General features: G+C 44.3%; 1 protein-coding gene across 1 annotated transcript in view; it reads left to right on the top strand.

The window, feature by feature from the left end:
- Positions 1 to 15,670, top strand: part of EXOC4 (exocyst complex component 4) — a 413,543-nt gene that overhangs the window by 370,474 nt on the left and 27,399 nt on the right. The window contains exons 15-17 of the mRNA XM_059816543.1: positions 5,698 to 5,839; positions 8,591 to 8,769; positions 10,428 to 10,587. Coding sequence (XP_059672526.1) covers positions 5,698 to 5,839; positions 8,591 to 8,769; positions 10,428 to 10,587 — 481 coding nt within the window. The remainder of the gene's footprint in view (positions 1 to 5,697; positions 5,840 to 8,590; positions 8,770 to 10,427; positions 10,588 to 15,670) is intronic.

The following is a 15,670-nucleotide window of genomic DNA, read 5'->3' as shown; positions in this document are numbered from 1 at the left end:
GCATAAATATTTTAAGTATCCTGCCATACCTAAGAGGCCCAAAGGTTCACACTTTGGAAAAGGAAGAGGATGTCAAACCCAAAATCTAGCTTTGGTTCCTGAATTCCTGTAGCTCTGAAATGAAACTCGTGAACTTTGGGACAATCAAAATCCAGTTCCAGATTTTATGGCTCATTCCAGTTCTTTTCTATAAAGCTGCAGCTCTGAGATCCCCAAACAGACCAATTTAGAGGTAGGCAGTGAGTGATCTGTGCCTTACAGCTTCAAATAATGCTCCTGCAGCCAGAAACGTGTCCAAATGGCCATATGGGTTGCATATAGTTGTTGTTGTTCATTATTTCTCGAGCACCACAGGTGTACAGAGCGCTTTGCAAGAGGATAAAAAGAGAAGGCCCCTGCTCCTTGGAGAGCTTACACTCTAAATTGGATCGAGACGGCATCTCGAGAGCAATGAGAGATCAAAGTGGGAGGAAAGATGTGTAACCACGAAAAGAAAAGCAGCTTGAGAGCAGGATCCTGGTATTTATTCCCACAGAGAGAAAATCATTTGAGTTGATTTGCTTTGTCTGGTTCTCTTTGGTTATTTAGGCTCTTTAATCTCCAGCAAGTCCTAATGTATCTCCCAGCTCCTGCTGCCGAACGTAGCCATCTCCACAGAACTATGTGGAGGCGATGCCCCATGCCACTTGTGTCACCTTTCGGCAGGGCTGTGGGCATCTCAGCGACATTCCTGTTGCCGCCCAAAGCCCTTGCTCACCAGCATCACCACAGCAGCAGCTTTCCTTTACTCGGCTCTGGTTCAGATTGACAGACTGTGGCTTAACAGAAGGAGAGGTGTTTTATTTAATGGTGACATATTTAAAAAAATATTAGTTTCCTCCTGCTGTTTGGGTTGAGAAAACAGAGGTCTCCTGCATACCTCTTCCTTCAGAAATTTCGCCGAAATAGGTCCTTGATGTTGCATCTAATGTGCACGCTGTACTGCTGTACTCATCTCCTTTAAAAAAACCCCACATAATCACATATCTAATTCCTCCCAACTTCACCCAGTGGTTTAAAGAAACAGATAGTCTTCCTTCTTGTTGGTGTTAGAGTAGCGATTTTGTCTCCCAATGGCATTGTCACCTCATGATGCTAAAAGCTGTTTGACCAGGAGATGTGGAGAGCTTAGAGTCAGCTTGAATGGCAGTGATGGATAAAAACATGTTATCCACGTTTCACATGTGGGGAACTAAAGCATAGAAAGAAAAGCAGTGCACGAGATCCTCAGAAGAGTCTACAGCAGAGAGAAGAGTTAACCCTGAGTCTCCAAAGGCATATTCCAGCACATAACCCATAGCAAATTTCCTTTTGCATCTGTGTATTTGCAATTATTTTGGAGTTTCCTCTTCTGGAGAGAAAAGGAGTAAGAAATTAAAATTTAAAAAGCTGTGAACTGGTCCCTAGTGTTACCTGTGGGGCACAGCAAACGTTTCATACTGCATCTCTTTTCCAAATAAGGGGTTTTTTTCCCCAACAGAGTTGTAAAATTTCTCTGTGAGCCTTTCTCCTTTCCCCTGTAAAGCAAATGCACATAGTGCTATGTAAAGCCTGAGTGTGTTGGAGGCTTATTTCTCAGGTTCAGGTTGCACCAGAGCCAGGGCAGAGCCTGTAACCTTAGATTGATTTTTCTCCTTGTGCTATTAAATCATTCAAATCTGTTAGCAGTCACTCTGCTCAAGCAGGGAACGGACAGGACGCGCTATTGTAGACCTTGATTGGCTACAGAGGTTTGTTTATGGGCAACGTGGCAGGTTTTCTTTAATATTCCAGAGGTCTGGTAATTTACATCCATCGATTTACAAGGCACAATCTGTCAAGAGGCACCAGCATCACACTGAATTGCAAAATGATTGAAATCATTGGTGACAACGAGTGTGTCAAGTTTATTTTCCTCAGGTTTGCTGTAATGAAACGTTCCTTCTCTTTGGACTGAGATATCTTGGCTGGGCTTACAGCAAGCTAGAAGAAATCCCAAACAAAACCGTGACTGTTACCCGGCATCACCGGAGGATCACTTAAGACAAATTAAATTCATCTGTTTAGGCTGCAAGATGGTAACGGCCAATGGAGCAAGCTGTTGGCCACTGCTTACCCAACCGTTGGGTATTTTGTTGGCCAGGAGGGCTCATGTTCAACTCAATGTAAATGGGTTATGAAGGAAGAGAAGGGGAAGAAGAAGTGGATGGCTGCTGATCTGCTGGTTTGCTTTTCCAGCATTTCACTTGGAGATATCTCCCTCTTTAAGCAGAGACCTCAGAGTGTGCTCTGGTGGGTTGAATGTCCATGCAATGCAGGGTCACCCTTTGCCCAAAGAACTGGCCAGCTCCAAAGCCAGCTCCAAATGACATTTTCTCTTCAAGGCCTCTTGAAGAAAAAGCCTTGAAGAAGGCTCTGATTATTTTTTTCTGCTACAGCTCCTTCTGTTTGTTCATGTTGCCAAGGATGATGGAGTAAACCTGTCTTGAGTGAGACTTAAAGAAATGAGGTTTTCTTGTTGGCTGTGAAAAGGTCCTTTCTGGATGTCCAAAGAAGGAGAAAGGAAAATTGATGGGCTCTGAAAGGCTTCCTTTGATCTCGAAAAGCAGAAGTACACTTCAGTGTCCTCATTGTGCATGGGAGAAATTGGTATGCATCCCCCAAGCCAGCACCTGACCCGCCTCCCCTCCGAGGAGGCTCTGAACACCCAGAAGGACCTTAGAGCTCTGGCTTTAAATAAGGAACAGATTGTCCCTGTCTCCCTCCTCCTCTTATCTCCACTGACAAATATAATTACAGCTTCACTTAAATTGCTGTAAATGAATTCTGGAGAGCAGAAAAATGTGCATGTATCTCTCCACTGCAGAAATTAGCTGAGTCTTACGTTTTGCATGATGGGTCCATCCATCTCCACCGCTTGCAGGGAGGCATCGCTGGAGCGAGCTGGCACGATCGAACCCGAGGCTGCAGCCCTGGCACTGCTAAAGAGAGATGATTCTTGCAGCGAGTACGTCTCCAGGAATGAGGCTGATAGAAATTTCTCACAATGTAGGATTTTTGACTAAAAACAGATGGGGTTTTCCCCCATAATAAAGGTGAGGTTTCCTGCTTTCTACTATGACCAAATAAGCACCCCTAGCCCTGATCCTGAGCCAGAAGTCCTGCCACCTTCCAGGGAAACAAATGTCACTTGGAGGTCTCACAGCTGAAAGGTGGGTGGCAGCTGGACAAACAGCTCTTCCAAAGCACTCTCCGAGAGTCATCTCTTAACACCGTTACCTGGAAATTAGAGGCTGTGTAAATAAGCCCATTACCCCCTCGCTAATGATTTCATTTTCTTTGTGGGAGAGACCTCAGTGAGCAGAGGAGAGCTTGGAGAAGTGTCGGGGTGTGCTAGGGAGGGGATGTTCTTGTTGTTCCCATTCACCCTGGGTGGACTGTTGCTCTCATTTCTCTCTTTATTTCTTTTACACTCCAGGCCAGTTAATTATTTTCAGCAGTATTTGCCAGGCTATGAATTTCTCCACCATGTTCCTTGGTTAAAAAAAAACTTCATCAATATTGCTGTGATTGCAGGAGTTGCTGAAGGAGGCTACTTCCAGGAGCCGTGCTTTACATGGCTTCATCTGTGCACACTTTTCTCTCTTGTAATTCACAGTACATTTAGATGCACAATTAGGCATTTCGCTGTGTGCAATCTTTTCCTTTTGCTTTGTCGCGCTCCTTTAATTGTACAGTTCTGTCTTGTATGTTTATCTCTGTTTCAATTTGTTTTGCACAAAATAGATTGGGGCTTTTTGTCTCCTCATTTTGTTTTTTTTTTCTTTTCAGAATAGATCTGAAGGTGTATTTAATCTTAGGAGCGAATCTAAAGCTCAGCATAGGTTCCCCTTTCAAAGCAGGTCTTTGCCTGTACAAGCAGTGGCAAGTGACATTTACTTAATCAGTCTCTATCAAAATGAAAGTTTGTTGTCAACAGTTCCTTGTGATGTACAAATCCTTTCTGTGCAGAGTTGCATCGGTGTCTGGCTAAGTGTTTATCGTGTAATGAACATTAATGCAAGGAAAGAAGGAAGGAGATGGTTCTTAAACCCAGCAGATAGCATACCTCCATTATTCAGCTTGATCACAGAACAACTCTGAGCCAAAAATGTCAAGCAACCATGAAAAAAAGCAGATATGGCAGAGCAAAAGCGTATATCCAGGGGAGACGGGAAATCTCTAGTCCCATTGTGGCACCAGTTGCAGCTCAAATACAGCATACAGCTCTGGTTATCCGGGTTGAAGACAAATTAATTGAAATCAGAAGGGGTGCAGAGAGCTGCTTTTGTAAAGCACAGGAACACGCTGCCCAGGGAAGTGGTTGAGTCACCATCCCTGGAGGGATTTAAAAGATGCGTGGATGCGGAGCTTACGGACATGGTTTAGTGGTGGACTTGGCAGTGTTAGGTTTGTGGTTGGACTTGATGATCTCAAGGGTCTTTTCCAACCTAAATAATTCTGTGATTCTATGAAGAGGGATGCCAGGGATGGAGAACTCCATAAGGCAAAGAATAATGTTGGTGTATGAACAACCAAATATAAAACATCAGTGAATAAGTTTAGGCTGGAAATTAGATCCCAAACTTTAACTTCACTTTTAAAGAAGCGATGGTTTGAAGGAGCCAGCCAGGGTAGAAGTCTGAACAACTTTAATATGGCACACAAGTTTATACTTAAGGCCCTGGGACGCAGGGCTTGTAGCAACTGGACTTGATGATCCAGGATATCCCTTGCAATCCCATTATTTAATTCACGTGGAAGTTGTCTAGGCGGGGCTGCCTAATTTCAAACATTGCCTATCACCATATGCAGGAAGTCATTTCTAAAGCACTGCTTGAGCGAGGACTTGAATATTTGGGATACGCTTCCTCGAATTAGGGCAGAATATATGATAACGGCGTGTTACTCTTGTTAGTGAAGCTACTTCTTTAGCTCAAGTGGCAGCGATTTGTGTTGCAGGGGAGAAGGTTCAGGGTTCAGGGACTGTGATAAAATCTAAGGGGCTGCAGAGTTACATCTGCATTGACACCTCTCCAAGAAAGATGATGCTCTTGTGGTTGGGATAAAGTAAGGTGGTTTTTTAAAGAGGTCTCAGTGGGAGGGAAACAGTTGGTCCACCACCAACTCATACCTGTTGCCTGCTTTTTAATTGCTTTACTGCCTAAGAGCTGTGTTTTATTGACAAGAACGAAGAAAGCCTCCCAGATGCCTCTGAAGGGATAGGGGCAGGCAAAGACTCACTTGAGATTACATGGGGAAGTCTATGGTGACCAAGAAGGACCATCTTTCCTGTTGGTGCCGTGCTTTGGCTCCCGAGCAGCTCTTTTCTCACTCTGAGCAGAGCAAGATAAATGTTCCTGGATTCTGTAGCTACAGAAAAACTCATCACAGAGCAATATCTTCCCAAGCAAATGTATTCTGGTGGTTGATTAAACCCCTCAGATTCACTTTGGAGTTTAATCAATTGCAGAAGCAGTTTGTTGCTTCATACACTCTCAAATTATAGATGCTACTGCTCAGCCAAAGGTGGGAGAGAACACACATATTTAGGATGGAAGCAGACAAGATGCTGTGGTTGCTAAAGCTGAGCAATATTGATGAAGTATGTCACAAATTTATACTATCTTCTCTTGCTAGCCGTGTCTCCTGGCCAGGACAGCCATGCCAGTATCGAACACCTTCCTGCATCCGAACAGATCCTACAAACCCTGAGTGAGCTGGCCAGGTCTTTTCAAGAGATGGCTGACCGCTGCCTGCTGGTTCTGCATTTGGAAGTCAGGTAAAAGCCCTGAATTTGGGTATTGCGGGTGAGCTCGGGAGGCTATATTAAGATTGTGTCCAGAGTACATATTATGGCATCTGAGACAGATACACTTGCCTGCTGTAGCATCAAAGGTCAGTCCAGAAATGCCAGATCCCATCACCACGGATGGCCAAATGTGGGACAGAGGCAGGATACCAAAAGCAGAATTTCCTAGGGAGGTGTGTGTCTTATGTGTTAGAGACTAGGAAAAATGTGGGGTTTGGGGGGCTTTGTCCTTAGAAAATTGCACAATGATGTTTAATAGTCTAACACGTGTCTGCACATTTATTAGCCACTGCGCTTTGGATTGCAAATAGAAGCTTTTCTTACTACCTTTTCAAATGGTAACAGAAACTGGGAAACCAGCTGGATTTTTTTAAAGGTGTGGATAATTTTATGATATCTCTGACTTCACGTGCAAAGATCAAAGGCAGCAAATCCCTTTCTCCAGGCTGCCGGCTGTCCACTGGCTGGGAAGACATTTTTCCCTTATGCATCATATCAGCCAGGTGTATTTTCATTGCTTCCCTTTTCTCTGAAGCATCAGATAGAAGTGGATGTCAGAGACAGGCAATGAGACTTGATGGACCATCAGTTTGTTCTTCTGTGACATATCCTGAGCCATATTGTGACCTTGTGTACATTGGCAGAGTTCTGGTGGAGTCAGTATGTAGCTTTAAAAAACAATACACATTAGTTATTGTCATCAGTCCTTCACCCTGCTATCCATCATCTGCTGACCACTTGGTTGCAGGCATCACAGATGAGCCGGAGGTTGAAGGATTCGAGGAAAAGATTGTTACGGAATGGAAATGGAGCAGCTTTCCAGCTGCGACGTAATACGAGGTGATGCCTGAGCTAACCCGGACTCGTGATATGGGCACCAGGCTGAATGGGTTTCTGGTCTCAGTCCTCTGTGGCTTTCCATCACACTTGGGTTAAGCAGAAATAAGTGCAAATGTAATTCAGGAAAAAATTTTGCTGTCATTTTAGAGCAGACCATTTCCCACCTCCTCCAGTGCTTCTAACAGGGGCCCAGTTTGATGGTGTAAATACACACCAAAGCATGTTACTCTGTGCAACGCTTGGAAAGGATTGAGAAAGAGAGATGCTAACAACCAGGAAAATCCCCAGCGGGGTGGGAGCTTCCCCATATTCATCACTCTGCGTTTGCAACCACCTGCAGTAACAGAGAAAAATCCCAGTCCCTCTGATGGCTGTTCCTAGCAGGTTTCTCTGAGATTCCTACGCCAACTCCCCAGATCCGTGTCATTGCCAAGGTGCATAGTACAATGTGTATTCATTCACAGAAACCCTGTGCTTTAAGCAAGCACTCAGAGCACATTTGTAAAGACCCTGGGAATTTATCCGGCCTCTTGCTGTTGCAGGTGCAGTCTAAGAAAACACCAGCAAACAGCAAAGTGGATTTGAGACGAGGCAATTATCCCCTTGTATTTCTCCTCCCTTAGGGCCCCCCATTTGTTCACAGCTCTGCCAGATGCAGGTTGGCACCAGCCCAGCGTTGGCTTCTCCTCCTCCAGTACCATGTGGGCATGACCTGAGGATAGTGGTCACTGAGATCCTGCTCCTTGGATTTATATCTGCTTCCTTAAAGGAAATCTGTTGGCACATTCAGATCATTAACCATTTCTTTTGTTATACATATAACGATGGAGTTTTAGATTACTTAATGTCTGTTTCAGTATTTTCCTATAAAAAGCCCTATATAGTATTATATAGGAGGGGCACTAAAGAATACAAACAGATGTTTTTACTCTTGTAATTGCCCTAAACTGAACTTGCCTGTGACGGCCACCTCAAGGATGTTTTCCAGGAGGACAGGCGACATGAAAACCAGGATGTACTCGTCTCAGCTTCTCCCACTCCAACACAACTCCCTGCTGTTTGGGTCAGTCTGGTGTGAACTTTCTGTCTCAGTGTGCTGATCCTGAGTTATGCTTTGAACGCAAGGGATATTTCATCCAGGCTGTGATTTGGCCATGTTTCCCTGACAGATGAAATTCAGAAGAACCCAACCAATCTCCTGTCCCCATTGAGTGATGTGGGTGAAACCCAGGAATTACAAAAGTAGAAGGAGTTTTGCTATCGACTTTGCTGGTCATAGCACTTCCTTATATAGATTTGAGAGAAATTACTTAATTATAGTTTTTTGCAGAACACTAATAGGTGATTTGAATGCACAGAATTTCTCCTTTGATGGAGGGATGATGGTTGGGCACATTGCCCTACCAGGCAGGTGAACAGAAAAGAAAAAAGTTGCAATAGTGTTAAATGCTTGGGAATAGGCACAACCTTGACCTGCTAATTATCATTTCATGTGCCCTGGCTCGCTTCTTCTGCCAGTTATAACCATCATTAGGTCTTTATGGTACATAGGACTTCGTATTTGAGCATCGGTATTGAAGTGCTGCTGAACCGGCATGTGTGAGGTTGGAGAACCTGGTAAAAAGGCACTTGGCCGCTTTACTGGGATGACGTAGGTCAGATCTCTTAATGAAGGGTCCTTTGTATTCACCTCTCAAGATAGGACAGTGTCAAAAGAAGGATACATTTAATGCAGACATAACCACCCATTTCTTAAAATTACTGTTATTTTTTCCTAGCTTGAACATTGGAAGGAAAATAAGAAGGCAACACTTTGCATACCCGCTGATACTTTAACATCAGGGCTGTTGTATTGTAACATTTCTCTCTTCTGTCCCGCAGAGTTCATTGCTTCCACTACCTGATCCCTCTGGCTAAACAGGGGAACTATGCCATCGTCGCCAACGTGGAGAGCATGGACTATGACCCTCTCGTCGTCCGGCTCAATAAGGACATCAGTGCTATCGAGGAAGCCATGAGCGCCAGCCTCCAGCAGCACAAGTTCCAGTACATCTTCGAAGGTCAGGCATTTACTGGAAGAGTTTGGTTCTTACAAAATACTTTTTCATTCTCATCCCAAAGCTCAACAGTATTCCTTTCAAGGGTAAGGCAGGCTGTTGCCACTTACAACAGATTGATAAGCGAGACCCATGCAAACACAGGGCACACAAAAACCCTGTTGCCTCCATACCATTTCTGAGCGTATCTGGCTGAATAGGAGAAACAGGCCCATGCTGAGTAGGAAAGCAGTAAGTTGATGTACGTGCAGGACAGTTCTTCTTCGGGAAGCCGTAGGGCATGTGTATATATTACAAGCACAGCTCTATTATGGCACAGTTCCTATCTGAAGTGTAGCCATTCCATTTCTAAAATTAAATTTAGAGAACATTAGCTCTTCTGATGTCTCATCTGTCGTGATTACCTTGGAGAATATAAATCATGTCTTGGTTCATCTCCCCTGTATTTATTTGTGGCGCTGACGCACAGTTCTCCTGCCTGCGCACCAGGATACGCGTCCTTATATTTGGTCGTTGTTCAAAGTCAGGAGAAGGTGGGGCCTGGAGATCCACCCATTGCCCAATATAATATGTCAGCAGGGATGAAGGCTTTGCAAGCCTGACTAGGCTTATTTTGGCCACTGCTTAGTAGTCTTAGAGAAGGCTTTCAGTATCTGTGTACTTCCCCCCTGTACCCATGTAGCTACTGATGGAGCATTTTTTAATCAGATGTTTTCCTAGCTGTGTGTGTCCATGGCAAACTGAGTGATCGCAAGCACCTTGTAGAGCTCCTCTTACAGCTCAGGTCTACCGTGTCTGTTCGAGGAGAGTGAAATTACTCCACACAGAGCCATGGGGACCATTCACATCTCGCTAAGCCAGGAGACTGAAATTCATACACATGGTCTTCATGAAATGTAGGCACCTCTTAAGCCCCATTTGGGCATTTGCTTATACCCCATGCTGGTGGCCTATACATGAACACATTTTCTTAATTCGGACTTTTAATTGACATCTAGTCTTTTACAGATCTGTGTACTGAGTCAATCAAGCTGGGGTTTTTTGCTATTTGTAATGCAACATGAATGGATACATCATTTTTGGGGTGGCTGTGACTTCTAGCAGCTGGCTGCGTCCTTCAGCAGCAGAGGAAAGATGGAGACATCATTCCGACACAAGAAACTGTTCAAGACTGATCAGAGAGAGGTTGCACATCAAGTGCATTGAAATGCAGTTCAATTCTGCTCTTGCAGACTGTGAGTTTACCAAGGAAAAATACCACCCTTGATAACAGATTGAAATACTATCATTTTGTAGGAGCAGCAGTGGTCCATTGCTCTGCCCAGACAGAGAAAGGGACTGAAAGGGACATTATGCAAAGCCTGATTATAAATCTGGAAGTGCCCTGGAAATGTCAGTGACTATGATAATGCAACTTTGAGTTTTCATGGTGTTTTGGGGCAGTTTTGTATTTTTACTGAAGAAGGGAATCTTGAGGAAAGTCCACCTAAAATGCACAGGGAAGATACTGAGGGCTGTTTCCAGGTACAGTCCAGTGTATCTTCCGTTTCAATTCACATGTGCCACTTAACAGTGCTCATTCATGGGTTTTGGATGAATTATTGTCACTAAATGTCTTTCTCCTGTGATTTTATTGTTTGTTTACCCCCTCACCCATGCAGGTTTGGGCCACCTTATCTCCTGCATTCTTATCAATGGCGCCCACTACTTCAAGCGCATCAGTGAATCTGGCATAAAGAAAATGTGCAGGAACATCTTCATCCTCCAGCAAAACCTGACGAACATCACCATGTCACGTGAGGCTGACCTGGACTTTGCAAGGTGAGCAGAGAGCCCCATGTTGTGTTTGTTACTGTTTTGATGTCCACATGTACAGAGGTGGCTCCTTCCAAAAGTTTCACCACTTGTGCGTGCAACTGGATGGATATCAAGTTCAACCCATAGAAGTGTTAATCGTAATACTCACTTTCCGCCTTGTTGAGCAACATTGAGAGCAACATGGATCACTTGAGCTCAGCTTGAGCTCAAAGTGGAGGTCCCACCAGAGCATCTGTGCTTGGGGCTTCTTGTTGGTGTGGTTCTCATAAGATCAAAACCCAGGCAAGGAAAGGCTTCTAGGTATAGGTCTTGGGTGGAACTTAAACTGGATGAATCTGGGGCCTGGATTCATGCCCAGATAAGTAATACTTTGGTTTGCTGAAGGCTTCAACTTTTATCAGCTCACAAGAACAGCGTGTGTGAACCTCAAGGATGCCAGATGCTGTCTCCCTTCAAGTTCTGTTGCTCTTAAAATAGTAGTAATAGCAAAATAAAAACAAAACTGGACATGATAGGTCCCCTGCAAGTTTCTCACCAATCTTGCTGCTTTATTGACTAAAGGGGGATCATTTGAGGAATGAGGAAACGCTAAACGGTGTGTGCTTTGCACATGGACCTAGGGTGCTGACTGCCAGTAGCTGTATTGACTGATCCTCTGTGGCAGCAGCTGGTTCAGCAACAGGCAGCTGAGCCCAAGAAATAGCCGAAGGAAGAGTCTGGAACTTGCAAATTAAAGCATGTAGGTCAAATGACAGAGTTTTGCGTGACACTCGGATGTGACCCACCACAACCACTGGAAATAGTTGGTGTCATCATTTGGCCATCACTATTGGAGACCAGATTACGAGAGAAGCATGACTCCCTCAGATGAGGGAGAGTAGGTATGACTGAGTGCCTCATTTACTTGGGTTCTCATATGGGGAATGATCTCATTATTGAATTAGTTTCCTTATAATAACATTGACATGGAGAAGTTATGAATGCTGAGGCCTGGAGGAGGGAGAGGGAGAAAGATCCATTACTAACTCTCCAAGGAATAGAGTTCCCAAATTCAATCTTTCCTTTTTTAACTTTTTTTTTTCCCTGATCTGTTGAAATGCTAAATAAATTAGCCCAATTTTTTGGCAGGCAGAACAGAGCTTGAGCATGTGCTGACAGCAACTGGCACCCAAATAATGAAACGCTGACCAAGCGCTGCTGGAGGCTGGCACAGCATGGCCGGTCGTTTTCTGGAGAGGTCTTTGCAGTAAGGGCTGAATAGCCGTGGAGCTCTGACTCGTAGTGCTGCATAATTTGATGTGGAGTTCAAAGGGAAGGGTGAGGAGGGAACGTGTTCACCCCTCCTGATCTTGCTTGATGGGTGATATGCCAGACCAGCAGTTTTCACAATATCAAACACATACCAGCCTTCTTCATATATGAGTTACGTGACAAATAATAGATTCTCTCCTGTGCCATTGGAGCTGTTGGGTACCATCATCAACAGCTGTAAAGCTCGGAAGAGATACCTGAGCTTTCTGCACAGCAGCATCAGCTGCTTTGTGGTACCTGTGATGCAGATTTCTTCCCATAATATAAATTCAACAATGTTTCTTTTTAGCTTTCATGACTGCATCGCTTTCCTCTTTGTTTTGGGGCAGATTTCTGTGATCTAGAGAGTATGTTTTATTCTTTTATTCTTCAAATGACTCCTTGAATGCTTATTATCCAGATTCCCCTTTTACATAAACAAGGCGTCTCGTGCATCCAAACCCTGCCCTGCTCACCTGCATTTACAATTACCCGAGCAAGTTCTCATGTTACCCCAGGGACTCCAGTTACAGAGGTCTGTTCAAACTATAAAATAAACATAACAGTTCACCCCCAGAAAGCGTAAAATAACATCAGTGTATGATAAAAGTGATTTGTACTTCTATGATATAGCTCATATAGGAATCTGTAAATGGTTTGCGCAGTAGCTAACTATCAGTTTTGTCTTTTTAAAGATGAGAAACAGAGAGCAAGTGGTTATTTCACGTACAGGAGCAGTGGCAGAGCTGACGGAGAAATACTCACTCACCTGCTCTTCCTTCCCCCCTACACCTCTTGGTAACTGGGGTAAATTCCCTCCCTGCCTCGCCTCTCCAGGGAACTGGGTGATCATTACTGAATGGGAGAGAAAATTTCTGAAGTGGGTCTAACCCAGCTTGGGACTCATGGCCCCATCTCTGGTCTTTGCATTTGCCCTTGTGCAAATTAATAAATAAATAAAACATTTACTCCAATTTCTTTAAGGAACTTGATTAGAAGTCATGGGCTCCTTTCATCAGGGAAAGACTTAACAGGTTTTTTAGTGGTTTTTTTTCACATACACAGAAAAATAGATTTTCTCAGGCAGTTATGGAGCTCTTTGCCCTCCAGGTTGGACCTAAGCCTCATCTGAAGCCGACTGGCTCATGCTTCCCCTGGACAGTCAGTTCGCTGCCCCTGTTGCTCCCTTGCCCTCTTGATATTTCTTTCTCCATGAGAGTGTGACACTCGGGGTTCAAGAAGCAATTAGCCACAATTAACGATCAATACATCACTCTTCATATGATCACTCTTCATAGGTTAAGTTTTAATTCTGGAACAGGTCCTGGGTGGTCCTTTTCTGAAAGTGAATGCATTTAAAGTCTGATGTGCTCAAGTTTATAGGAAAGACCGGACCATTTGAGAAAGGGCCAAAAGATTTTCAAGATTTTCCTGGGTGTCATGCTTTTGATTTTGGGTTTGGTTTTGTTTTTATTTTTCACCATTTATATATTCTTCAAGGCTTTCTATGGGCTCCAAAGAGCACTGGGCATCCTCGTTCTTCTCTTAGTTGGTGCCGTAGGCAGTAGAAACCCCAACGAGGGAAGCCAGAGGGGGAAGATCTTTCTCCTCTGAAGCCAGGATCACATTGACAATTCACAGCAAAATATTAACCCATGTAACACTCGCTGGTTCTGGTGAGACTCTTGCTGTTTAAACCACATTTTTCAAAAGAACTGTAACCTGCAGGTGACAACCGCAGGATTTGCTGCTTTGGGAGTAGTACCATGGCAGGGGGAAAATTTGTTTCAAATGAGTTTTGCTTTGAGATTTTCAGCTTAAGATAGAGCGGGGCAGGGAAACTCTCTGCAGAGCATCACGAAGCAGAGCCAGGGCACGTTTCCATTGAAAAGTATAAATTGCCTAGTTCTGCGAGTTCTAGCAAGGAGTTTCTCCACTGACAGGAGAAAGGGTAAAATAAGCTGGTTCCGACTGCTGAGGTGTCGCAAAAGGCTTTGTAGCATCTGCTAAATTTCCTGCAAATATTAATAGGTTTTTCCCTTATATGTGTGTTCAGTATCTAGGCCAGCAGAAATGCAGTCAACCGTTAGAGCATCCACTGCTAAATTAAAGAAAAAGCAGTATTTTCTTCCCGTGTATAATACCTAGGCATATACTGCAAAGTCGGGGACTGAGCGTGAGTTCCAAATACCTCCAAATTTTGGAATTTTCAGACCCAGAATTAGATTTATGGCATTAGAGGGATAAAATTCAGCTTCAAATTTGGATTCCAGTTCAGGTTTTTTCCATTGTGCCTTCTTTCCTACTCCCCCTCTATCCCCACCAAAAATCACATTTGCATGTTTATGCAGAAATTTCATCAGATGTAGTCAAAACGGGCTAGGTTTCTGCTTCAGACTTATCCTTAAATAAAATAGAATTCCATTCTTAGATGTTCATTTTTCATTGGAAAAAAAAACTTTCTCAGACATACAGCAGTGATAAAATTGCCCTGTTCTTGAAAGTTAATTGAGATGGTTGCAAGGGGAAGGGAGAGACCAGTGATGAAATGTGAACATTTCATACAACACAGTGTCATTTTGACCTCTGAGATAAAGGTTTTTGAGTGGTGCTACTCTTCGTTACTGGATCTGAAAGTGTCCTTCATCCCTTTAATGGTTTGCAGCATATTGAACCAGAGGTGTCCGTACACCTAAGAGTTACAGCGGAGGTTTCCCTGCTGCTACCATTCAAGTGAGCGGTTGCAATGGCCATCCATCCCGCAGGGACCAGGAGTCTCTTCTCCTGCTGCTAAAGATGTTACCAGGGCCCTTGGCTCTGACCACATCTTTCTAGTAGATCTGGCACCTACATTGTCACTGCTGGTGGATCCCAGCTGCTCCGGAGAAGTCCCCAGTGAGAAGGCATGGGGAGAAGCCATCAGCATGCCAGATGGTTGTTCGTAGGTCGGCCATGAATAAGCCCTTGAAATGTAGTTCAGATGCCTGTGATCAAATGTGTCTATCGGTATACAAGGGCTGCTTGAATTTTTATCATTCACAAAAGAGAATGACCTTTGCTTCTGCTCCCCAGCAAAATACAGCCGCAGCTACTGCTCTGACCTTGTTCCTCTGCGTCTGTGCTCTCCTGGTGACACCTGTGAGGCTACAATGTACATGTACTTGCTTGTATTCTTATATTCTCGGGGCAAACATCTTCCCCCCTCCCATACAGCCACCTGCAGAGAGTCAGGAGAGAACGGCACCATCCTCATACTGGTTTCAAAGTAAGTGAGAACTGCCAAGGCATTTGTAGGAAGCAGTTACAATTAACACCAGTTACCCTACATGGGTCCTGGAAACATACCCTTTACCCAAAACCTGTCTGTATTTAGTTGGGGTGCAGAAGAGAGCCTAGATGAAGGAGGATGCAGCTGGAGCATGAGCTTTCTTTCAAACCAGTGTCAAACTGCTGCATCATTGGTTGGGTTGGGTACCAAGGTCAAGGTGCCGAGATGTCTGCACAGGGCCACACAGTGTGATGGGAAGGGACTAGCATGGGTTTGGGAAGCAGTGGATCTGCCTCTGCTCTGGCACCTAATAAGCACTCTATTTTTGCTTGTAAGTTTGAGTGAATCACAGCAGCAGAGTGGATATAGACGCTCCGCGTTTAGGACTAGCTCAGTTGGTGACAAGAGGCAGAGATGCCCTTGTGCTACGATTTTCCAGTGTAAACAGGCCCATTGCTTTCAGCACAATCATCCATGGAGTTGACAGGGTTGTCCCTGTCTGGCTCCAATTATTGCCTGGGGACAATT

Source organism: Gavia stellata, chromosome 4, assembly GCF_030936135.1.
Source record: "Gavia stellata isolate bGavSte3 chromosome 4, bGavSte3.hap2, whole genome shotgun sequence".
In the NCBI taxonomy this organism is placed as follows: domain Eukaryota; kingdom Metazoa; phylum Chordata; class Aves; order Gaviiformes; family Gaviidae; genus Gavia; species Gavia stellata.
The sequence above is the reverse complement of the archived record's forward strand: the minus strand, read 5'-3'. Positions and strand labels throughout refer to the sequence as shown.